Source organism: Papio anubis, chromosome 1, assembly GCF_008728515.1.
Source record: "Papio anubis isolate 15944 chromosome 1, Panubis1.0, whole genome shotgun sequence".
Lineage (NCBI taxonomy): Eukaryota > Metazoa > Chordata > Mammalia > Primates > Cercopithecidae > Papio > Papio anubis.
In genome coordinates, this window is record NC_044976.1 from 44,537,898 (window position 1) to 44,561,999 (window position 24,102).

A 24,102-nucleotide genomic window follows, 5' to 3' on the forward strand; every position below is an offset into this window, starting at 1 on the left:
TTCCAGGTCCTTCAGGCTTAGCTCCAACTGAGCTGGGACTAGAAGGGAAGTGTGTGTTTCTTGCTTTTCTTCCCAGGCCACCGCACAAATGGAAGAACGACTAGCAGAGTTTATTTCCTCCAATACCCCAGACAGCGTGCTGCCCTTGGCGGATGGAGCCCTGAGCTTTATTCATCATCAGGTGATTGAGATGGCCCGAGACTGCCTGGATAAATCTCGGAGTGGCCTCATTACATCACAATACTTCTATGAACTTCAAGAGAATTTGGAGAAACTTGTTCAAGATGTGAGTGTCCTTGTGCTGGGGTTCTGAAAAAACCTCTACCTGGTATTGGATTCATAATCCCAAGCTAGGATCAGGGTGTTAGTGGTATTCTCAGTCTTCACAGACTGCTTCTTACCCACCCTCAAAGGCAGAGCTGAGGGGCTTAGATTCCTCCTCAGTCCCCTGCAATAGTGAGAGAAGCCTGCTTGGTATCAAAGGAACTCACTTGTGTTCCTTTTCTAAATCCAAAGTTGTATCACTCTGCGCGAAGCTCCACCATGGGTAGTACTCATAAGTATTTGACTAGGAGGTTTGCTACCCAAAGCCAAAAAGTGGCTCCAGTGGCTATGATGGGCTTTCTTCTACTGGAAATACTGGTTTAAGCAGAGCCTTCAGACTGTTTATCCTCAGCCAAGGGAAAACAAGTATGAGGCTTGCATGATGGGTTTAGCCATTTACATGGAGAGTTCTCTAGTTAGGACTTACATGTTTTGAGACCTGATCCTCCCTGGTGTGAAAAAATCTCTGGGAGGTTAAAGGTAAAGTAAGCTAGAGATGGCCAAGACCAAAGCACACAAGAGTTCTTAAGCACTGCTTCCTGCACTAGCGCTTCCTTTGCTATCAGCCTCTTGATTAAGGTGGCCAGATGCCATCTCACTCAGACCATAGCGGCTCCATGTTACCCATTAATACGGTTTGGGGGAGAGAGGATGTGCCTGTCTCCCCAGAGCTCATCATGTCACTAGAGAATTGCCCAGTCCAGAACCCCTTATTGCCTCCAGACCAAGACCTCTCTCTGGAGTAGTACCGACTGAGCTGAGGGCCCCGGGCTGATGACCAAAAGGACATCAGTGTGTTCGTCTAGAAATAAGAAGGAGCGGGGCATTTAAACACATTTTCAGGGAACAGTTCAATCTAGAGAAATGATTATTGTCAAGTAGTGGAAAGTTTCTCATATATAAAAAAGAGCAGATTGTTCTCAGTACCCCTGAAAGACATAATTAGTCCAGTGGGCAGGAGTTACAGGAAGAAAGATTTTGATTTAATAGGTGAAAAAGTACTTCCTTCTACAAAAATATCTTTTTCTGATTTCAAAATAAATATTTAAAATCAAACATTATAGAAGTATAACTTTAGAAAGCCAGAGTCCCGTGAAAATCGCTGGTAGATGTTTGTTTCTGTTCAGGAAAAGCTTTCTGACAGTTTTCCAGCAATGGAAAGGGGCACCCCAGAGACATTTAGGAATCAGGGATTACTGCATTCGGTAAAGGATTAATGTAGAGTAACTTCCAAGTTTCCTGGTACGTTTAAGATTTATCTTCTAAAATGCTGAAGTCAGAGCCTTGCTCAAAACCTTTAGGCATTTTCCCAGACTGACTGCTTGTGCGGTTAGGTTGTTTGATACAATAAGAAGAGCACTGAATTTGGAACCAGTTTGTTCATCTGTTCCCTAATTTGCGAGGCCTTTGGAATGCAGAAAAGAATTCAGTGCAGGCTCTATCTTAGGGAATTTGCCATCAATGGGGTTACAGACCCATCAACATGTACCTAATAAAAGTAACAGCTATTACTGCACTGAATACTTTATATGAATTCTCTCACTTCCACTGACTACAGTACAATATGATTGATGAGCACTTAGAGATAAGTAGGTTCTGAGCACAGAGAAGGATATGCTGACTCTTTGTGGAAAGTTCAGGGAAGGCTAAATCTTAAACAGATAGGAGTTCACTGAAGCTAGGAAAAAGCATAAACAACGTCTTACTTGGGCGCAGTGGCTCATGCCTGTAATCCCAGCTCTTTGGGAGGCCAGGGTGGGAGGATCACTTGAGCCCACGAGCTTGAGACCAGCCTGGGCAACAAAGTGAGACCCCATCTCTACACTAGCCAGCCATGGTGGCATGCACCTGTAATCCAAGCTACTCAGGAGGCTGAGGTGGGAGGATTGCCTGAGCCCTGGAGGTCGAGGCTGCAGTGAGCTGTTATTGTGCCACTGTACTCCAACCCGAATGATAGGGTGAGACCCTGTCTCTTAATAAATAAATAAGTAACACCTCTCAAAGGTGTAAAGAAACTTGGTACATTCCAGAAATTGCAGATGAAGTAGTTTGCATAACTACAGTAAAAGACACTCATAGTGGAGCCGGGCATGGTGGCCCATGCTGTAATCCCAGCACTTTGGTAGGCCGAGGCAGGAGGATCACCTGAAGTCGGGAGTTCAAGACCAGCCTGAACAACATGGAGAAAACCCCGGCTCTACAAAAAATACAAAATTAGCTGAGCATGGTGGCATATGCCTGTAATCCCAGCTACTAGGGAGGCTGAGGCAGGAGAATTGCTTGAACCTGGAGGTGGAGGTTGTGGTGAACCAAGATAACACCATTGCACTCTGGCCTGGGCAACAAGAGCGAAACTCCATCTCAAAAAAAAAAAAGAAAGAAAAGAAAAGAAAGAAAGACACCCACAGGGGAAAAGCTGGCAGATGATTTTTTTTTTTTTTTTTTTTTTTTTGAGATTGAGTCTTACTCTGTCACCCAGCCTGTAGTGCAGTGGCGCGATCTTGGCTCATTGCAACCTGCAATTCTCCTGCCTCAGCCTCCCTAGCAGATGAGATTACAGGTGCCTGCCACCACGCCCAGCTAACTTTTGTATTTTTAGTAGAGACAGGGTTTCACCACATTGGCCAGGCTGGTCTCAAACTCCTGATCTCAAGTGATCTCCCTGCCTTGGCCTCTCAAAGTGCGGGGATTACAGGTATGAGCCACTGCACCTGACCTGCTGGCAGCTGAATTTGAAGCGTTGGACTGGGGGCCAGATGCTGAAGGGCCTTGTGAGGAGCTTAGATTGTATCATGAAGGCAGTGGGTATCATCCAGTGTGACAAACTGAAAAATGACCTGGTCAGATTTTAGAATAATAAAAATCAGTAACATTTATGGAGCATTTAATACATGCTAGACACTACATTACCTCGCTTAATTTATCTGATGAAATCTTCACAACCCTGTAAGGAAGGTACTTAATATTATTTCCCAAATTTACAGATGGGGAAACTAAGTTAGCTCAAGATAACTTATATTTTTAAGTAGCAAAACCAGGACCCAGTCCCAGGTTTGGCTTATTCCAGAGCCTAAGAGCATACATTTTCAAACAGTCAACAAACACTGACTGACATCTGCTGTCTAGGAGGCACTCTGCTAGGCTTAGCATTTGAGGAAAGAAAAAGGGCCAGGCACGGTGGCTTACGCCTGTAATCCCAGCACTTTGGGAGACTGAGGCAGGCAGATCACCTGAGGTCAGGAGTTCCAGACCAGCCTGACCAACATGGAGAAACCCCATCTCTACTAAAAATACAAAATTAGCTGGGCATGGTGACACATGCCTGTAATCCCAGCTACTCGGGAGGCTGAAGCAGTAGAATCGCTTGAACCTGGGAGGCGGAGGTTGCGGTGAGCCAAGACCGAGCCATTGCACTCCAGCCTGGGCAATGAAAACGAAACTCTGTCTCAAAAAAAAAAAAAAAAAGAAAAAGAAAAAGACACAGAGCCTCTTTACTCACTAGGCCCAGCAGTGTAGCTGTAGAGACAGACAGCTCGTTATGAAACAGCATGACAGTACCATGTGGTATGCACGAACAGCCAGGAGAACATGTTAAAGACAGCAATTACTTCTTTTTCTTCACATGTGTATGTATATGTGTGTTGGGAACAGGAGACAGGTTTTAAAAGAATAAATGGGATTTCACCAACCGCTCATCCTTTCTCTTCATTTCATAACCAATACTTTAAAAAAAGAAAAGTCCTCATTTACTGTTTTTCTTTCCTTGTATCCTATTTACTACTCAATCTTCTGCCTTCCGGTTTCCCTTCCCACCTTACCAAAACAGTTCAGGCAAAATTCACCAAGGAACTCACTGGCCAATTGCCAAATCCTGTGTCTGCTTTCAGTTCCCATCTTCTGCCACCTCCCTGTGGAGCACAGCGGATACTTCCTGAACCCCCTTCCCCAGTTGTCAATTCACCGTTCTCACCAGTCTTGCTGCCTCTTCACAAGTTCCTTTGCTGCCCACCCCTTCATACTGGTGTGTCACAGGGCACCATCCTGCCTGTTTTCCCCTTTCCCCTTCCTCCACTCTCTCTCTGATGTCTTGCCACCTGCTCCCATGTCTTCAGTTGTCATCGCTACGCTGAGGACTTCCACATGTGGCTACCACTGTTACTGTTCTCCTGAGCTTCAGCTCAGTGCACCCAGCTGCCTGGTGGACTCCTCCACTTTGACTTCCCCATATTGGTTCTTATTCTTTGGTTACACGTAATAGAAATCTGACTCAGAATAGTTTAAACAGTAAAGGGAAACATTATAAGAGTAAAAGGGGTAGGTCTTAGAGAATTGAAGCGAGGGATATAACCAGACCTTAAAAAGGAACCAGAACTAGAAACCAGAAGCTCCAGGAAGCTCAGGAAGTCTTCATTCTTTCTTTTCCTGTATGCATCTTTTCTCTGTCTCCATGGTAGGTACGGCCATCCCTTGTCACAGTTCTTAAACAGTTTCTGCCACACTGATGTTAACAATTATCTTTCTATCCTTTTTTAAATTCCTAGGAAAGTGATCCTCCCTGGTCAGCTATTAGAGGTGGGAGGGAAGGCGCAGACACACAGTACAAATGTGGCTCCTAGAAACCAGAGCAGTTCTCAGGGAAAAAGAGAAAGGCCCCTGGACCAAGCAGATACCCAAGAGACTCTCTCATATAGGTGCCTGAAACTCTACACGCCCAGAACTGAGCTTATCTTTTCTGCCTAGCTGTTCTTTCTCTAAAACCAAATGCAGTACATTCTTTACCTATCACCTAAATGGCTTCTTATAGTTACTATTTCACGTATTCATTGAAATTTTCCTAAAATTGAAGTTGGAGTTGCCTTCTGTTTGTGCTGCTTTCACCCTTATCTGCTTTGGTAGTAGCTCACACCTGTCCCTTTGCATTCTTCTGCCTTGACCCATGCCTTTTTCTTTTATTTATTTATTTATTTATTTATTTATTTATTTTTGAGACGGAATCCTGCTCTGTCGCCCAGACTGGAGTGCAGGGGCGCCATCTCGGCTCACTGCAAGTTCCGCCCCCCAGGTTCATGCCATTCTCCTGCCTCAGCCTCCCAAGTAGCTGAGACTACAGGTGCCCGCCACCACGCCCGGCTAATTTTTTTGTATTTTTAGTAGAGACGGGGTTTCACTGTGTTCGCCAGGATGGTCTCGATCTCCTGACCTCGTGATCCGCCTGCCTCGGCCTCCCAAAGTGCTGGGATTACAGGCGTGAGCCACTGCACCCAGCCGACCTATGCCTTTTTCATCTGAATTATTAGAGTTGCCTGCTAATGGGTTTTCCTGCATTTAGGCTTGCCCTCTTTAGTGTACCCTCTATACTGCAGCCAGAGTGATCCTTCTGAAGTACCTTTCTGGTCATATCACCCTCAGCTTTGAGGTCTTTCTACTCCTTACAGTCTAGAGTGGAAAGTGAACATCAGTGAAGGCGCCATTGAGAGTTGCCCCTTGAGCTGGGGTCTGCAGGGTAAGTGAGGCTTGTTGGATGGAGGAGCAGGTACAGCTGTATGTCTGTGTGGCATTTCTCGGTGTCATGTAGTGTTCTAAAGCTCAAATGGTTCCCTGTGAGCAACTCGCTCCCTCTCACAGCCAGCCAGCCTTCTCGGAGTTCCTTGCTTGGCGGAGCTCTCTGTGCTACCAAATTGTTTCTCCCTGGATTCAGCTCTGCCCAGTCTGGTCCTGCTTAGCCCAGCCACACTGGGCCAATAGATTGCTTAAGCAGCCCTTCTTTTCTCTATAGGCTCATGAGCGCTCAGAGAGCTCGGAAGTGGCTTTTGTGATGCAGCTGGTGAAAAAGCTGATGATTGTCATTGCCCGCCCAGCACGTCTCCTGGAATGCCTGGTGAGTGGACTCTAGGAAAGTCGGGTGGGCAGATTTGGAGGAGGGCTATGGAGGAAGTATCCTGATGACAGCAAAACTGTGGTGGTAACCACTGCCATCTCTGTCGCTTAGGTCCTTATTTAAATATGATTTGCCACCAGTGGGAGACTAAACAGATTTTTGTGAGGACAAGTGTATGGTCCTGAGGGGATGTGGCAGAGAGAAGTATTAGTCTAGCCCACCCTCACATGATCAGGGCTCACCTCAGTGGGGGCCTTGGGGTTGAGGAGCGTCAGGAGCATAGCCCAGTTTAGTTTGCACAAGTTGAGTCCTTCATTTAATTTTCAGCAAACTTGACTGAGTACCTACTTCGTGCTAGACACTGGAGATACAGACATGAATAAAGCACAGTCTCTGATCTTGGGATGTTTCCTCTACAGTGCAGTTGGGAAGCATGAGGCATGAGGACATGTAAATAGTAATTACAGTACTGCAAGAAGTGTTGCAGTTGAGGTCAGTACGCAATGCAATGGGAACCTGGAAAAGGAAGTGCTTTAGTCTTCCTGGAAGGAACATTCAGAATGCTCCCTGGGGGACATGAGGCTTATTCAGCAAACTGAAGGATGAGTCTGTTTCCCAGATAGGGAGCATGGGAAGGGGCATTCAGTGCAGCACAGGGTGGGTTTGAAGAAGTGCTGAGAGGTAAGCCTGGAAGGTAGGACTGTGACAGGGTCACGGAGGGTGTCCGGTTCTCAGCTCTGGAGTTTTGCATTACCCTTACAGCCACTTGGAGGCACCAGGAAGTTTAGGTAAGAATGTGACATGGCCACATTTACTTTTTTCTTAAACAGTATTATTAAGGTATAATTTTCATACAATAAAATATATCCCTTTGATGGTACAGTTCATTGAGATTTAACAAATATACACTTGTAGAATCATGGCCACAGCTGACATAGAGAATATTTCTATCAGATAAGTTCCCTTGTGCCCCTTTGGAGTCAGTCCCCTCTTCCTCCTGCTCCCAGACAATAACTTACCTGCTTTGTTTCACTAGGGATGGGTTTGCCTTTTGTACAGTTTCCTAGAAATGAAACCATGTTTCTGTGTGGTTTCTGTAGTATGTTCTGACTTCTTTTCACTCAGCATGTTTGTAGAAATTCATGCATGTTGTTGCATGTATCAGTAATTGGTTCCTATTTATTTCTATGTAAATATTATATCAGATTTAGTCCTAAGAAAGATTACTTTGGCTGCAACATGGATAGTGAATTGGAAGAGAGGGCAGGATGAGCCAGGGACATCAGGGCAGAGGTACTCAAAGCAATTCATGTGAGATGGGGTGGCCAGAACTCAGACAATGAATGGTAGGATAACAGAGAGAAAGAGGTGGATTAGAGGGGTATTTATGAGAGAGACATTCTGACCAAATAGGAGCTAAGGAAAAATAAGAAGTTAAAAGGGCTTCCAGGTCTGGCTTAGGTTATATCCAGATAAGTACAGTTCTCCAAAACAGTGAGACCACAGGGAATGAGAACAAAGTTCAGAGCAGAGGCTAGTGCTGTGATAGAGCAGAAAGCCTCTCCCTCAAGAACACGAAGTCCTTGGCTAAGCAGGGGCTTGGAGTCAGACCTGGGCTGAATGCTGGTTTTCTGTTCCTTCCTACCTCCGTGATTATGGACAAATCAGTGCATCCCTGCAAGCCTTGATTTCCTCAGTGAGGTCAAAGAGTTGCTAGAAGGTTTAACCCAGTGTGTGGCACTTAGTAGGCACTCAGTTATTATGTGCAGACAAGGACTGTGCTTTTCAATGGATCTCCAGCCTCTAGCGCACAGGAGGTGCCCAGTAAATATTTGAAGGTATGCATGCACCAGTAGGGCTGTGCCAAAGCTCTTATGAGTCATAATTGAGTGTGTGCCAGGACTGCTGTGGACTGGGCATCTGAATACACCAGACAGTGCCAACTGGCTGATGTAAGGCATGGGACCAGATCAGTAGGCTGAGCTCTCTTTAGAGTAAAACCTCTAGTTCTTATTGCCAGGAAGATACCATATGCTGAGTATGTCCAATCTGGAGGTGACCTGTAAGACATCTTCATCCCCATTCCTGTGATCCCTGAATCGTGTTATTTCTGAATATTGAGGGGTGGGAATGTCCTGTCACAGAGAAAGTCTTGTTCATCTCAGTCTACTATATGCTCTAAAACCAAAGAGGCCAGCAACTTTTGCTTCTGTCTGTCACCACTGACTGCCTCTCTCCCTTGGTACAGGAGTTTGACCCTGAAGAGTTCTACCACCTATTAGAAGCAGCTGAGGGCCACGCCAAAGAGGGACAAGGGATTAAATGTGACATTCCCCGCTACATCGTTAGCCAGCTGGGCCTCACACGGGATCCCCTAGAGGGTGAGCATACTGCCTGGTGGCTGCAGAGAGGCCCCACCGCTGCTGGCAAGCTTTAACAGCAGGGAAGCTGCTTGGAGAAGAGACTTAGCTTGGACGTGGACACAGCATGGCCCCAGGGGCTTCAGGAATTTAGGATATACACTGTGATCTCTGTGACAAAACAGTCTTTCCTTTGGAACTGCTGTTCACATCTGCCTGGTAGATCCCAGCCTGGATTGCATCGGCCCGGCTGAGTTGCATTTAGAACCTCAGTTCCAAAGAGGTCAACAACAAAGAGCCACAATCACATTTGCAAAAATGGTCACCTCCTCTGCACCTTGCCTCTCCTCTTGGCCACCTTACAGGTCTTCCTGTGTCTTTAGGGTGGTCCAGCACAGGGCTTCAGAGGATACCGCCATTCTTCTGGGCTTCTGCTGAACCCCTGCAGCAACCATGGGCCTCCAAGTCCCTGGTCTGTAGGTATCCTGCTCCTGCCTTCTGTGCTTCCCAGCCCCATCCAGTGAAGCAGTCTTGGCCAGCAGGATGGGAACTAGTAACCCAGTTTCAGGTCCTGTTTTCCAGGAAATTTCCCAAGTTTATAGAATTTGCCAGGCCCTGTGAATGGCAATGGACTTCTGGAAATGGGAGTAGCAGTAGGATTTGGCTTGTTTCCTGGTCCAAAAGCTGGGACTACATTGGGTATAGTGCCATGGGACTGAATTCACGTCCTAGGCGGATGCAAAAAGCATTAATGCCTACCCTACATGCACCTGTTGTGTGATCTGAGGATACTGCTGAGATACCTGACATTGCCACGCACTCTTCTCTTGTGTCTTTGTTTTGTTTCCAGAAATGGCCCAGTTGAGCAGCTGTGACAGTCCTGACACTCCAGAGACAGATGATTCTATTGAGGTAAAAACCCTGAGCTCCTGCCCCATTCCTGGAGCCTGGGCCCTACGAAGCAAAGAGCTGTGAATTCTCTTTAAGAGACTATCTGATTCGCCGGGCGCGGTGGCTCAAGCCTGTAATCCCAGCACTTTGGGAGGCCGAGACGGGCGGATCACAAGGTCAGGAGATCGAGACGATCCTGGCGAACATGGTGAAACCCCGTCTCTACTAAAAAATACAAAAAAACTAGCCGGGCGAGGTGGCGGGCGCCTGTAGTCCCAGCTACTCCGGAGGCTGAGGCAGGAGAATGGCGGGAACCCGGGAGGCGGAGCTTGCAGTGAGCTGAGATCCGGCCACAGCACTCCAGCCTGGGTGACAGAGCAAGACTCCGTCTCAAAAAAAAAAAAAGAGACTATCTGAAGAAGGGATGGGGGAATTGGTGACAGCAAACACTGAGAAGTCATTCTACTCCCAGAAGAATGGGCAGGGGACTGCGCTAGAGCTAAGAGCTGAGAACGCTAGAGCCACAGCTTCTGCAAGGATATGGGCTCTGAGAAGCATGCCTGTCTCCTGCCTTTCCCCTTGTCTTCCAGGGCCGTGGGGCATCTCTGCCATCTAAAAAGACACCCTCTGAAGAGGACTTCGAGACCATTAAACTCATCAGCAATGGCGCCTATGGGTAAAGGCAGGGGTCAGGGTGTGGCCAGGACTGAAGCCAGGTCAGCCTTTGATCTCTTCCATGTGAGAGTGTATGCTGCCCAGTCCTCTGGGCAGATGCCTCAGGGTGGACCTTCTCACTCCCAGAAGCCTCCTGGGTGGGCAGGAGTTCAGATTCCTCTGACATCGATCATTGTTCCTTTCCTAGACAAGATTCCCACACCTCTTGTTACCACGCATCCTCCTCTCCCTGAGCTCTGGGGAAGCATTGAGCCGTGTCATCAGGACATGGTCTGTCAGGAAGTTTAAGAGTTCTATGGGCTAGGGGGTCCCAGATCCTTCTCATTGGTATGCATGCCCTGCCCCCTTGTTCTGTGCATTAATTAAGGTGTGAGAGAAGGCAGTTTGGGTGGCAGAGAGCACAGCTTTGGTGCTGAGGGTCCATGGGGGATGGGCTGGACTGTGTTTCCCAGGGCTGTATTCCTGGTGCGGCACAAGTCCACCCGGCAGCGCTTTGCCATGAAGAAGATCAACAAGCAGAACCTGATCCTACGGAACCAGATCCAGCAGGCCTTCGTGGAGCGTGACATACTGACTTTCGCTGAGAACCCCTTTGTGGTCAGCATGTTCTGCTCCTTTGAGACCAAGCGCCACTTGTGCATGGTGATGGAGTATGTTGAAGGTACTGAGGCAAAGGTGGCCTGGCATGGAGGCCAAGGCACAGTCTGAGCCTTAAACAGGGACCAGCAGCTTTTTTACAGAGGTGAAGTTTCAGGGCCCAGCTTTCCAGTCCACCTTTGGCATTGGTTTCTGCCTCAGAATCACAGAGACCATTTGGCCACGGTGGGCACAAAGCTGCCTGCCTCTGCCATGAGAGGCACTCTGGGATAGGAAGTAGCAGGCCAGCAGCTGTAGAATCCTGCACCCCAAAGCCTGCACTCTCTCTACTGCTGGTATCAGACAGCAACAGAGGAGGCAGCAGAGCTGCAAAAGCCCAAGATTGGGTGTTCAGAGGATTGCATCTGGACCCTCAGAAGAAAGGAAAGCCATTAATTACCCTGACTGGCTTGCAAAGGGGGCACCCCTTAAAACCATGCAAAATGCTCTGTGAGTAGAACAGAAGAGCAACACGGGGCATAGTTCTGGAGAGAGGCAGCAGCTTTGCCAGTGGCCTTCCCTCTCACATTCTCACTATGTGTACAGCCTCCAAAGATATTGTGCCTAGTCTTGAAGCTGAAGCTGAAAAAAAATGTCCTTTAGTGTTTACTGGGTACATGCTGGGAGTTCACAGTGTTACTCTACCCAGAAACTAAAAGCCAGTAAGAAGGAAGTGACATGAACAAATGTTAATGTCTCAGCCAGATGTGTTTACACTATGCAGTATTCCTGTCCTAAAATATTAGGCTGGTACAAAAGTAATGGCATTTTTGCCATTACTTTTAATAAAAATCTGGGTTCCTTCCCTCTCTGGCCTGCAAAATGTCCACGACAGCTATCAGCAGATTCACTTTACTTTGCGCCCCGCTCCATACCCTGTGTATTAGTCCCTTTTCATGCTGCTAATAAAGGCATACCAGAGACTGTACAATTTACAAAAGAAAGAGGTTTAATGGACTTGTAGTTCCATGTGGTTGAGGAGGCCTCACAATCATGGCAGAAGGTGAAAGGCATGTCTCACATAGCGGCAGACAAGAGAGAGCTTGTGCAGGGAAACTCCCCTTTATAAAACCATCAGCTCAGCCAGGCACGGTGGCTCATACCTGTAATCCCAGCACTTTGGGAGGCTGAGCCAGGCAGATCACCTGAGGTCAGGAATTCAAGACCAACCTGACCAACATGGCGAAACCCTATCTCTACAAAAAAATGCAAAAAATTAGCTGGGTGTGGTGGCACACGCCTGTGATCCCAGCTACTCGGGAGGCTGAGGCAGGAGAATCGCTTGAACCTGGGAGGCAGAGGTTGCGGTGAGCTGAGATCACACCACTGCACTCTACCCTGGGCGACAGAGCAAGACTCTGCCTCAAAAAAATAAATAAATAAAAATAACCATCAGATCTCATGAGACTTACTCACTATCACGAGAATAGCATGGGAAAGACCCACTCCCATGATTCAGTTATCTCCCTCCAGGTCCCTTCCCACAACACATGGGAATTATGGGAGCTACAATTCAAGATGAGCTGTGGGTGGGGACACAGCCAAACCATATCACCGTGTCTCCCACCCATGCCAGCAGCAAAGGGGCTAGAATCAGAGTCTCCAGCACCAGGATATTCCATGAAGCTGTCTCCCCTGGGACCTCAGAAACTGCCAGACGGGAGCTGGCTAGAGCAGGAAACTGGATCCTTTCCTCATGGTAGCCTGGGCTTGTTGCAGGGGGAGACTGTGCCACTCTGCTGAAGAATATTGGGGCCCTGCCTGTGGACATGGTGCGTCTATACTTTGCGGAAACTGTGCTGGCCCTGGAGTACTTACACAACTATGGCATCGTGCACCGTGACCTCAAGCCTGACAAGTATGTCCACAATCTGTGTCCCTTGTCCAGGGTCTCCCTCTTGGGTCTCTAGATAAAATGTTGGCAAGCACAGTAGCTCTAAGTCTATCCAGATGGCTACTGGGAAAACATGCTCCTGTGTGTGTCCATCTAGGCCTAGTTCTCTAGCCCCCTGACCACCCCAGATGCAGATCATTGCCTCAAGGTCTGGCTGGAATATTATAAGACTTTGGTGACATGAAAGAGTCATTGAGAGGCCAGGCACGGTGGCTCACGCCTGTAATCCCAGCACTTTGGGAGGCTGAGGCAGGTGGATCACGAAGTCAGGAGATTGAGACCATCCTGGCTAACGTGGTAAAACCCTGTCTCTATGAAAAATACAAAAAAAAAAATTAGCCAGGCATGGTGGCGGGTGCCTGTAGTCCCAGCTACTGGGGAGGCTGAGGCCAGAGAATGGCGTGAACCCGGGAGGTGGAGCTTGCAGTGAGCCAAGATCACACCTCTGCACTCCAGTCTGGGTGACAGAGTGAGACTCTGTCTCCAAAAAAAAAAGAAAGAGTCATTGAGGAGCCCCACTGAAGAAACCAAGCAAGAACAAAAGAATAAGCACATCTAGTAGATGGTTAAACAAGTTTACTGACATTTACTGACATCTCCTCTGTGCCAAGCACTATATTCTGGGTTTTAAATATAGTCCCTGGCATGTAGAACTTAAGTCTACAGTGGGAGACAGAAATACATATATATGAGCTTCTTCTCAGAGGGTATTAGTCAAGCAGAAAAAGGAAGACCTGCTTTCTAAAGCAGGAGAGCAGAATGTACAGAGGCACACAGGTGCGAGAGAACAGCACTTGTTCAGGAACTACAAATAGTACAATGTGGTGACAGCTTAGATGGTGAGAGAGTAGTGAGAGAAAAGGCTGGAGAGAGAGGCAGGAACTGGTTCATCAAGGGCCCTTTTGTTACATTTGGGTTTTATTTTAAAGGGGCCTAGAGAGTCTTGGAAGGGTCTGCTAACCAAGGATATGATAGAGTGGCATGCCCAGATTGTGGTTTAGGTTTAGAAAGCTCGCTCTGCCGATGAAAAGAGACACTGAGACCAAAGCCAGCAATGCCTGCAGCAGAGCAGGGGGTCAGGGTAGAAAGAAGAGGGCAGCGTGGGGAAACAGGAAAGAGGACCAGGCTGGGGTGGGGCAGGAAGGGAAGCAAGGGAACAGAAGAGGCTGGGGTGTGTTCCAGATTTCCAGCTTGGAACTGGGGCAGGGTGATAAGCCTCTGTGGGAGAAAGTGGCTTTGACATAAGACAGACCTGAATTCAAATGGCCACTCTTCTGCTTATTAAGTCTGAGTTTGAGTCTATTAATTAAAATTTCCCTGACCCTCACGTACCTGCTTTCTAAAATAGGGAATAATGACACCTACCTTTGATGTGTTACTCTAGAAAACCTTTCAGGGGCCAGAATATTTTTAAAGCACTTAGCACAGAGCTCAATAGATAACCGAAATTATTGTTTTTCACTGAGGAGGAGAACCAGTTGGGAGGCACGACTTTGTTTTAGACAGATTGAGTTTGTGGTGCCTGTAAGACATATGGGCAGTTGGGTGGGCCTGGAGCTCAAAAAGGAAGTCACAGCCAGAGGTACTATTTGGGGAGTCATTAGAATAAAAGGGTGGCAGGGTAAAGCCTTCAGCACAAAATGAGTGACTCAGGCAGAATATACAAAGGGATCTTAGTTCTAGTTTCTCCCAACTAACCCTCCTCCCAAAACCAGCCATGGACATGGAACAAAATTATGTGCCCCCTGCCCCTCTCCCTGAAACAGAAGTATTATGGGCCACTCAGATCGGGAGAGGGGACTAGGAATGGCTCCAGCCTTAGAATAAGGCTGATCTCAGCTCTGTAGAAGAAACTCTGTTGTTCAACTGAATGACTCCTGCCCCCAATATAGAATACAGTTAGGGCCGTGAACAGAAATGGAGTTGTGGGAATGGGCAAAAGGCAGGTTTGTTGCTTGTGCAGAATGCAGCACTCACACAGCCAGAGCGATTTACGTGTCCACACCTCCCTGTCCCCCCTGCTGAAGCTACCCAGCTTATGTCTCACAGTACCCCCATGGAAGCCTGAGTGGGGAAATTGGGCATATACTAAAATCAGTACTCTCAGAAAACCAGGAATAACTTCATAATTTTATTTCTCCGGTCTCCCAGCCTCCTAATTACATCAATGGGGCACATCAAGCTCACGGACTTTGGACTGTCCAAAATTGGTCTCATGAGTCTGACAACGAACTTGTATGAGGGTCACATTGAAAAGGATGCCCGGGAATTCCTGGACAAGCAGGTAAGGAAGGATAGTTGATACATTGGAGGGTAGATTCTGGGCCCTTGTCCTGGCACAGTGGCTCATGCCCGTAATTCCAACCCTTTGGGAGGCTGAGGCAGGAGGATCGCTTGAGGCCAGGAGTTCAAGACCAGCCTCGGCAACATAGTGAGAGCCCATCTCTACATTTGTATACACATACATAGATTCCAGGCCCTTGAATAAGGCCTTGGGGCCATATGCCTACCTTGTAGCTAGATGTTAAGATTGGGAACCCCTATCTTTTCTACCTTTGGGTTCCAGAGAGGCATTGAGATAGGTAGCACATTTGGAAAACAGGATGAGCCATGAGAATCATATGGATATAAAATCCAAAGTCATCTTCCTTCTCAGGGTTTGGAGAAAACAGGTCATGTAACTGTTAGCACAGTTTCATATGAGGTCAGTCCCGAATCTCCCAGCCTGAGTCAAGGACAAGGCTCTCCTGGAGCCTGAGGTTCTTGGAACACAGGTTTGAATTTCCATTGGGCTGTGGCCCAGTGTCCTGAGAGGCAGCCTCTGGATGTTCCCTGGTTTGACATTTCAGGTTGTGACTATTCACCAGTCCCTGTAGTAGTTACGTAACCGGTAGGGTCTGTTCTGTTAGAGGCTGGAGTGCAGAGGCCAGTTGTGGGATCAGATGCCAGAGGTGGGTGTTGAGGGCTTAAGGGATGGTAGTTCTGGGCTAGAATGAGACAGTTTTGTTAATTAGCAAATACCTGCTGACAGTTCCGACTCTTGTTCCCTGGGGCTTCTGTTGATTTTGTTCATTAACTAAGGTGGGCTGAGTCTTCATTCAGAGACTCTTCTGTTCGAGGTGGGAGCATCCCGCGTCTCCCGCTGTCATGCCAGTGAGCAGCCTCAGGAGGCTGAGCCAGCCTGGCTTTTCTGTGCCCAGGTATGCGGGACCCCAGAATACATTGCGCCTGAGGTGATCCTGCGCCAGGGCTATGGGAAGCCGGTGGACTGGTGGGCCATGGGCATTATCCTGTATGAGTTCCTGGTGGGCTGCGTCCCTTTTTTTGGAGACACTCCGGAGGAGCTCTTTGGCCAAGTGATCAGTGGTAGGTACTATCCTGCTGGCCCAGTGGGGATACAGTCTGGATTCACAACTATGATGTATGCAGGCAGCTCATGAGGCCTGTGAGCTCTTGTTCTGAACTCACCATGTGTTTGTGATGTCTGCTGCTTTGGGGGTGGGTGTCTCTGTGTTTCTGCATGTACATACATGTGGACACTGTGTCCCCTAGGGCCTCACGTGTCTCCCATATATACCTGTGTGTTCCTGTCTGTGTATGTGCACATCCCATAAGTGTGAGGGGTATGTCTGTGTATGTTTTGTGGAGTATAAAAGCAGGGTGAGCTAGAGCTTTGCAGTGCCCACCATGGATCAAAGATCAAGCCATGGTCTAGGAACCTAAAAAAATTAAAGACTGGGGTCCCAGGCAAGGCATTCAGGGACTCCGGGCTGGGTCCTTTTTGACTCCTTTCCTTACATTGTCCTGGGACCCTCTTCTACATCTCTCCACTCTACCCACAATTTCTCCTCTCCCTCTCACCCCTGATGACTTCAGATGAGATTGTGTGGCCTGAGGGTGATGATGCACTGCCCCCAGACGCCCAGGACCTCACCTCCAAACTGCTCCACCAGAACCCTCTGGAGAGACTGGGCACAGGTAGGGCAGGCCCTGCTAACTTTTCCCACTACTTAGAAAAGGGGTAAGGGAGGCTGAGTCCATGTACCCTGGAGGTTCAGGCTTCAGTTACGGGCAGCCCCTCTGGATCCTGAAACTCTGCCCTGCTCCCTGTAGGCAGGGAAGGGAAGATGCTTGAGCTGACCCCCTGAGTATAGCTTCTCAAGGTCTGGCTTCTTACGAGGTTTGCTGACCTGGACTCCATGCGGCTCATCCTTCCCCCTTGCCCATGCCCTCCCTTTCCACAGGCAGTGCCTATGAGGTGAAGCAGCACCCATTCTTTACTGGTCTGGACTGGACAGGACTTCTCCGCCAGAAAGCTGAATTTATTCCTCAGCTGGAGTCAGAGGACGATACTAGCTATTTTGACAGTAAGGCCGCCAATGTGTGGAGTGGAGTATGGGTCCTACCTGTTTGCCTAGAAACACCTGTGCACACTGAACTTGGCATTGGGAGCAACTTCTCAGGGCTCTGCTGAAATCTAATGGGGTCACAAGGAGGCCACCAGCAGGGCTCTGAAGGAAAGTGTCCTTTATGTCTGGCCCAGCCCGCTCAGAGCGATACCACCACATGGACTCGGAGGATGAGGAAGAAGTGAGTGAAGATGGCTGCCTTGAGATCCGCCAGTTCTCTTCCTGCTCTCCAAGGTTCAGCAAGGTGTGACTGAGGAGGCCCAGGATGGGCAGAACAGGCTAGAGGATCAGAAGAAGAGGGCCTGTCAAAGGGCACACCTGGGCAGGCTCAGGGAGTTGGGGTTGGGGCCGCCTCTAGAGAAAGAGGAGCTGAGGGCTGGGGCTACATATAGCCATATATAGGTGCTTCTAGAACCACTGTAGTCCCTGACATGAGATGCCAGGTCAGATCCGTGGAATAACCGCTTCCCCAAATATTCAGGGGTGTGTGGAGGAGGGAAGGAGCCGACTGGTTGAAATTCCTAGGTTTCCGATGCTTTATGCCACTTGGGAGATATGGCTGCCAGAGCCCATCCCCAGCACATCCCCTGTGCCCACAGGTGTACAGCAGCATGGAGCGGCTCTCACTGCTCGAGGAGCGCCGGACACCACCCCCCACCAAGCGCAGCCTGAGTGAGGAGAAGGAGGACCGCTCAGATGGCCTGGCAGGGCTCAAAGGCCGAGACCGGAGCTGGGTGATTGGCTCCCCTGAGATGTGAGCACCCCAGAGTTCACCCAGGGTGGGCGACACAGCTATCCCTGCTTTGTCACAGATCATGGGAGAGATTCCGATGCTGCGGAGGAGTGCAGGTGGCAGTGAGGGGGCATTCACGAGGGTGACTCCTAGAGGAATGTCTGCGGAGGAAAATTCTGTTACTATAACCCTTGTGTGCTCCTGAGGAGACCTCGCAGGAGGAGGGGGACCACCTGGGCCATCTCACCCCAGGCCTTGTGTCTCATAGATTACGGAAGCGGCTGTCGGTGTCCGAGTCGTCCCACACAGAGAGTGACTCCAGCCCTCCCATGACAGTGCGACGCCGCTGCTCAGGCCTCCTGGATGCGCCTCGGTTCCCCGAGGGCCCTGAGGAGGCCAGCAGCGCCCTCAGGAGGCAACCGCAGGAGGGGATATGGGTCCTGACTCCCCCCTCTGGAGAGGGGGCCTCTGGGCCTGTTGCTGAACGCTCAGGGGAGCAGCGGCCAAAGCTGGATGAGGAAGCTGTTGGCCGGAGCAGTGGTTCCAGTCCAGGTATGGCCCAGTGGGCGGCCAAAGGCCCTAAGCTGGAGGATACTGCAGGGCGGGGAAGCTCAGCAGCATCGCGGTCTCACTGCTCCCTTGGGCCTACAGCTATGGAGACCAGAGGCCGTGGGACCCCGCCGCTGGCTGAGGGAGCCACAGCCAAGGCCATCAGTGACCTGGCTGTGCGTAGAGCCCGCCACCGGCTGCTCTCTGGGGACTCAACAGAGAAGCGCACCACTCGCCCTGTCAACAAAGTGATCAAGTCCGCCTCAGCCACAGCCCTCTCGCTCCTCATTCCTTCGGGTGAGGCCCCTGGGGAGCTGGGATAAAACTCATAGGAAGGGCCTTAGAATCTCTAGGCCTTGGCAAGGTTCTGCACATGGCAGGTGTATATGTGTTAAGCAGGGATCTCAGAGACTGTGGTCTCTGAAGGTGTGTATTGGTGTCTGGGGTTGTGTATATATACATGTGCCAGAAGGCAGGACAGCACCGTGTCACAAGTGCAGGCTTTGGGGCAGAGAGCTCACACTTAAATCCTGGCTCCATCACTAACAGGCTTTTGACCTTGAGCAAGTTGCTTAACTCCTCTAAGCCTCAAGTTTCTCATCCAGAAATGTGGATATAATAGTGGCCAGCTCATCAGTTAATTGTGACATTTAAATATGTATGATAAGCTTACATAGTCCCTGATACATAATGCTGGCTGCCATTTCTCATCACCACCACCGTCTCTTGGGGTCTGGGCACAGGATAGGGCTTCACAGGTCAGGGGCTGTGGAGAACATGGACCTGGGCTCAGCCTCTGTGACTAGAGTTGTGCTGAAATCAACAGACTGGACCGTGGGCCAGGCCAAGGCCCTCTGACCCACTAAGTCCTGGCTTCTCCTTCTCTAGAACACCACACCTGCTCCCCGCTGGCCAGCCCCATGTCCCCACATTCTCAGTCGTCCAACCCGTCATCCCGGGACTCTTCTCCAAGCAGGGACTTCTTGCCAGCCCTTGGCAGCGTGAGGCCTCCCATCATCATCCACCGAGCTGGCAAGAAGTATGGCTTCACCCTGCGGGCCATTCGCGTCTACATGGGTGACTCCGACGTCTACACCGTGCACCACATGGTGTGGGTATGTCTGACCATCCAGACCTGCTGTCTCCCAGCTTCATCATCCTTCCGGCTTCCCCTTTGTGGAGCCCATCTGTCCCTGCTCGGGGGTCAAAGGGTGGTGGTGAAGGGGCTCACAGCTTAATGTGCAGAACCAAGCCCCATACTTCGTGTTCAGGCTCCAGTCTGAGTACTATTCTCTTCCTGGGGTAGCACGTGGAGGATGGAGGTCCGGCCAGCGAGGCAGGGCTTCGTCAAGGCGACCTCATCACCCATGTCAATGGGGAACCTGTGCATGGGCTGGTGCACACGGAGGTGGTGGAGCTGATCCTGAAGGTTAGTGCAGGGCGTGCTGCCCGCATGGTCCCTGAATGACCTTGGCCTGTGAGTCTGTGATGGCAGTTAGGGGAGTGGGTGAGTTGGGTGCACACACACCTACACCGAGTATGGATGTAGGTACACACAGCCCGGGCGCAGTGGCTCCTGCCTGTGATCCCAACACTTCGGGAGGCTGAGGCAGGTGAATCACTTGAGACCAGAAGTTCGAGACCAGCCTGGCCAACGTGGTGAAACCCTGCCTATACTAAAAATACAAAAAAAAAAAAAAAAAAAAATGGCTGGGCACGGTAGCTCACGCCTGTAATCCCCGCACTTTGGGAGGCCGAGGTGGGTAGATCACCTGTGGTCAGGAGTTTGAGACCAGCCTGCCCAACATGGCAAAACTCTATCTCTACTAAAAAATACAAAAATTAGCCAAGTGTGGTGGTAGGCACTTGTCATCCCAGCTACTCGGGAGGCTGAGGCAGGAGAATCGCTTGAACCCAGGAGGCAGAGGTTGCAGTGAGCTGAGATTGCACCACTGCACTCCAGTCTGAGTGACAGAGTGAGACTCTGTCTTAAAAAAAAAAAAAAAAAAAAAGATGTAGGTACACACAGAACTTGAATGTGGCACAACAGAGAGTTTTCTCCACAAGGCGGCACCCTCCCTGACTAAGGCCCAGGGATCCTTCTGAGCTGTGGGTAGGGCTGCAGAATGGGACGGGTTAGCCTGTTCTCTACCTTCTTACCCCAGACTACTCTGGGGCTCCAATGGGAGACATTTCCTCATCTGTAAAGACAGAATAATACAGGCCCGTGGTTCAGATGTGTTGGTGCAGGGGCAAAAGCTGATGCTGTGGTATAGCCATGCCAGGAGGGAAGCATATGGCTCCAGCTTAGCCTAGGCCTCATGCTGTGCTCCCCAGAGTGGAAACAAGGTGGCCATTTCAACAACTCCCCTGGAGAACACATCCATTAAAGTGGGGCCAGCGCGGAAGGGCAGCTACAAGGCCAAGATGGCCCGAAGGAGCAAGAGGGGCCGCGGCAAGGATGGGCAAGAAAGGTGAGCCAGGTGCAGTCCAGAGGGTTTTCTCTGAGCCACATGAGTGCTGGTACGTGCCAGGTGCCTTGGCCCTGGGCCCAGGGTGTGCTGTGCTCTCTGCATTGACTCAGCCTTTGACCCTTATCCCCACAGCAGAAAAAGGAGCTCCCTGTTCCGCAAGATCGCTAAGCAAGTATCCCTGCTCCACACCAGCCGCAGCCTTTCTTCCCTTAACCGCTCCTTGTCATCAGGGGAGAGTGGGCCAGGCTCTCCCACACACAGCCACAGCCTTTCCCCCCGATCTCCCACTCAAGGCTACCGGGTGACCCCCGATGCTGTGCATTCAGGTACGAAGGGCTCCCTGACAGAAAACTGTCAGAAACAACCCCTGGGAAATAGGAGAGTTCCTAGACCCTGTGTGCTTGTCACAGACCCGCTCTGAATCTCTCATTCAGCCGCCCCCTGGAAGATCCTGTAGTCTTGGGTAGGAATTAATTGATGGGGAAGCGGGTAGCTTGGTTTCTGGGACATAACAGGGCTAAGCCCTGTCTTGCCCTTCGTCACTTCTAACAGCTAACACTGCTCTGCTTTTGTCTGTCTGTCTGTCTCTGTACAAAGTGGGAGGGAATTCATCACAGAGCAGCTCCCCCAGCTCCAGCGTGCCCAGTTCCCCAGCCGGCTCTGGGCACACACGGCCCAGCTCCCTCCACGGTCTGGCACCCAAGCTCCAACGCCAGTACCGCTCTCCACGGCGCAAGTCAGCAGGCAGCATCCCACTGTCACCACTGGCCCACACCCCTTCTCCCCCACCCCCAGCAGCTTCACCTCAGCGGTCCCCATCACCCCTGTCTGGCCATGTAGCCCAGGCCTTTCCCACAAAGCTTCACTTGTCACCTCCCCTGGGCAGACAACTCTCGCGGCCCAAGAGTGCGGAGCCACCCCGTTCACCACTACTCAAGAGGGTGCAGTCAGCTGAGAAACTGGCAGCAGCACTTGCCGCTTCTGAGAAGAAGCTAGCCACTTCTCGCAAGCACAGCCTTGACCTGCCCCACTCTGAGCTAAAGAAGGAACTGCCGCCCAGGGAAGTGAGCCCTCTGGAGGTAGTTGGAGCCAGGGGTGTGCTGTCTGGCAAGGGGGCCCTGCCAGGGAAGGGGGTGCTGCAGCCTGCTCCCTCACGGGCCCTAGGCACCCTCCGGCAGGACCGAGCTGAACGACGGGAGTCGCTGCAGAAGCAAGAAGCCATTCGTGAGGTGGACTCCTCAGAGGACGACACCGAGGAGGGGCCTGAGAACAGCCAGGGTGCGCAGGAGCTGAGCCTGGCACCTCACCCAGCAGTGAGCCAGAGTGTGGCCCCCAAAGGAACAGGAGAGAGTGGGGAAGAGGAAACTTTCCCATCCAGAGACCCTAGGAGCCCGGGCCCAGTGGTCCCAAGCCTATTGACAGGGATCACACTGGGGCCTCCCAGAATGGAAAGTCCCAGTGGTCCCCACAGGAGGCTTGGGAGCCCACAAGCCGTTGAGGAGGCTGCCAGCTCCTCCTCACCAGGCCCCAACCTGGGTAGGTCTGGAGCCACAGACCCCATCCCTTCTGAAGGTTGCTGGAAGGCTCAGCACCTCCACACCCAGGCACTAGCAGCACTTTCTTCCAGCACTTCAGGACTCACCCCCACCAGCAGTTGCTCTCCTCCCAGTTCCACCTCTGGGAAGCTGGGCATGTGGTCCTGGAAATTCCATATTGAGGGCCCAGACAGGGCATCCCCAAGCAGAAAGGCAACCATGGCAGGTGGGCTAGTCAACCTCCAGGATTTGGAAACCACAACTCCAGCCCACCCTAAGAACCTGTCTCCCAGGGAGCAGGGGAAGACACAGCCACCCAGTGCCCGTCCACCTTGTGAGGATCCCAGCCAGGGCTGGCTATGGGAGTCTGAGTGTGCACAAGCAGTGAAAGAGGATCCAGCCCTGAGCATCACCCAAGTGCCTGATGCCTCAGGTGACAGAAGGCAGGACGTTCCATGCCAAGGCTGCCCCCTCACCCAGGAGTCTGAGTCCAGCCTCCTCTGGAGGGGCCAAGAACCAGGGGGCCATCAAAAGCATCGGGATTTGGCATTGGTTCCAGATGAGCTTTTAAAGCAAACATAGCAGTTGTTTGCCATTTCTTGCACTCAGACCTGTGTAATATATACTCCTGGAAACCATCGTTATGTCTTTTGCTTGCTTGTTTTCCTTCGGTCAACCCGCATGTAACTAGGTCCTGTGTTGCTGCTGGGAATAAAACAGTTTCCACCATCAGGGGAGGGCCACCTAACCCTGCTTGACTTCCCAAAGGCTGTGACATTTGAGCTCAAACATGCAGATGATACGTAGTTGTTGCTGGGTGTGGCAAGGGTGGAGGCTGGTTTAAGAAAGGCTGTCCAGGCAACATTTAGCACATACAGTATACCTGGTATATTCAAGGAACCAAAGATAATTCAAAGTAGAAATGGGTCTGGCAAGTGAGGCAAGGGCCATGTCTAATGGTCTAGCAGGAGATGACTTTGTGAAGGTGATGGGGAACCAGAAAATACCATGTAGCAACTAAAATTCCTTCTTTATAGATAAGGGCACTCAGGCTTTGATGGCCATGGTAATACAGCTTGGGTAGAACTGGGGTTAGAACCTAGGTTTCCCTTGGACTCCAGAACTCACATGTGTCTCCTAACTTGGATTGCCTCAGCCAGGAAATGAGGAGGGGAAGAAGTGAGAGGAGGCAGTTTAACTTTGGGTGTGTTTGAGATAGAAGACAGAACAGCCCAAGAGTCATAAAGTCCACAGGAGGAAAGAGTTTTTAAAATGGACGGAGAAGTTACTTGATAAATGCCGAGGTGAGGGTGAGATGAAAACAAAGCTGCCAGTCATATTTAGTAAGAAAACCTTCATGATTGTAGCCAGTGAGCTCTTCCTGGGCTGTTGCAGGTAGAGGCCTCAGCACTGCAGGTGGATGGGCATCGTGTGCGCAGCCCTCATTGAGTAAAACTTCATTTGATGGGTAGTGCGGGAGGAAGGGGGAGGAAATAAGTGGGACCAGAGCCAGGGGAGTCAGGAGGTGGCATCACAGGGCAGGCAGTGGGGCTTGGCAGAGTACCAAGGCTTTGTCTTCATAGTGGTGGAAGACTTGAGAAACTGTCTTGCACTGGTTGCACTGATCGTGCCACAATCCAGTGCCTAGGTCTGAAGAAGTGTTAGGAGGCTCATTGCCTGGGAAGGCGGTGGCCACCAGAGGGCACACTGTATCCACAGTGGCAGAGCCCATTTGTGCAGATAT

At 50.4% G+C, this 24,102-nt stretch overlaps 1 protein-coding gene across 15 annotated transcripts in view; it reads left to right on the plus strand.

The window, feature by feature from the left end:
• Window positions 1-23,087, plus strand: part of MAST2 (microtubule associated serine/threonine kinase 2) — a 256,656-nt gene extending 233,569 nt beyond the window's left edge. For 12 of the 15 annotated variants that reach the window (XM_031668117.1, XM_031668126.1, XM_031668125.1 and 9 more), the window contains 20 exons: window positions 77-286; window positions 6,101-6,202; window positions 8,451-8,583; window positions 9,413-9,474; window positions 10,044-10,129; window positions 10,581-10,789; window positions 12,484-12,622; window positions 14,810-14,942; window positions 15,859-16,024; window positions 16,535-16,636; window positions 16,903-17,025; window positions 17,202-17,311; window positions 17,667-17,821; window positions 18,069-18,352; window positions 18,452-18,646; window positions 19,238-19,464; window positions 19,656-19,778; window positions 20,687-20,823; window positions 20,956-21,149; window positions 21,421-23,087. In XM_031668117.1, the coding sequence (XP_031523977.1) occupies window positions 77-286; window positions 6,101-6,202; window positions 8,451-8,583; window positions 9,413-9,474; window positions 10,044-10,129; window positions 10,581-10,789; window positions 12,484-12,622; window positions 14,810-14,942; window positions 15,859-16,024; window positions 16,535-16,636; window positions 16,903-17,025; window positions 17,202-17,311; window positions 17,667-17,821; window positions 18,069-18,352; window positions 18,452-18,646; window positions 19,238-19,464; window positions 19,656-19,778; window positions 20,687-20,823; window positions 20,956-21,149; window positions 21,421-22,940 (4,410 nt within the window). In that variant the 3' untranslated portion in view covers window positions 22,941-23,087. The remainder of the gene's footprint in view (window positions 1-76; window positions 287-6,100; window positions 6,203-8,450; window positions 8,584-9,412; window positions 9,475-10,043; window positions 10,130-10,580; window positions 10,790-12,483; window positions 12,623-14,809; window positions 14,943-15,858; window positions 16,025-16,534; window positions 16,637-16,902; window positions 17,026-17,201; window positions 17,312-17,666; window positions 17,822-18,068; window positions 18,353-18,451; window positions 18,647-19,237; window positions 19,465-19,655; window positions 19,779-20,686; window positions 20,824-20,955; window positions 21,150-21,420) is intronic. The other 3 variants (XM_031668122.1, XM_031668128.1, XM_017961098.3) reach the window with 2 other exon arrangements.
• The last annotated feature ends 1,015 nt before the right edge of the window (window positions 23,088-24,102 follow it).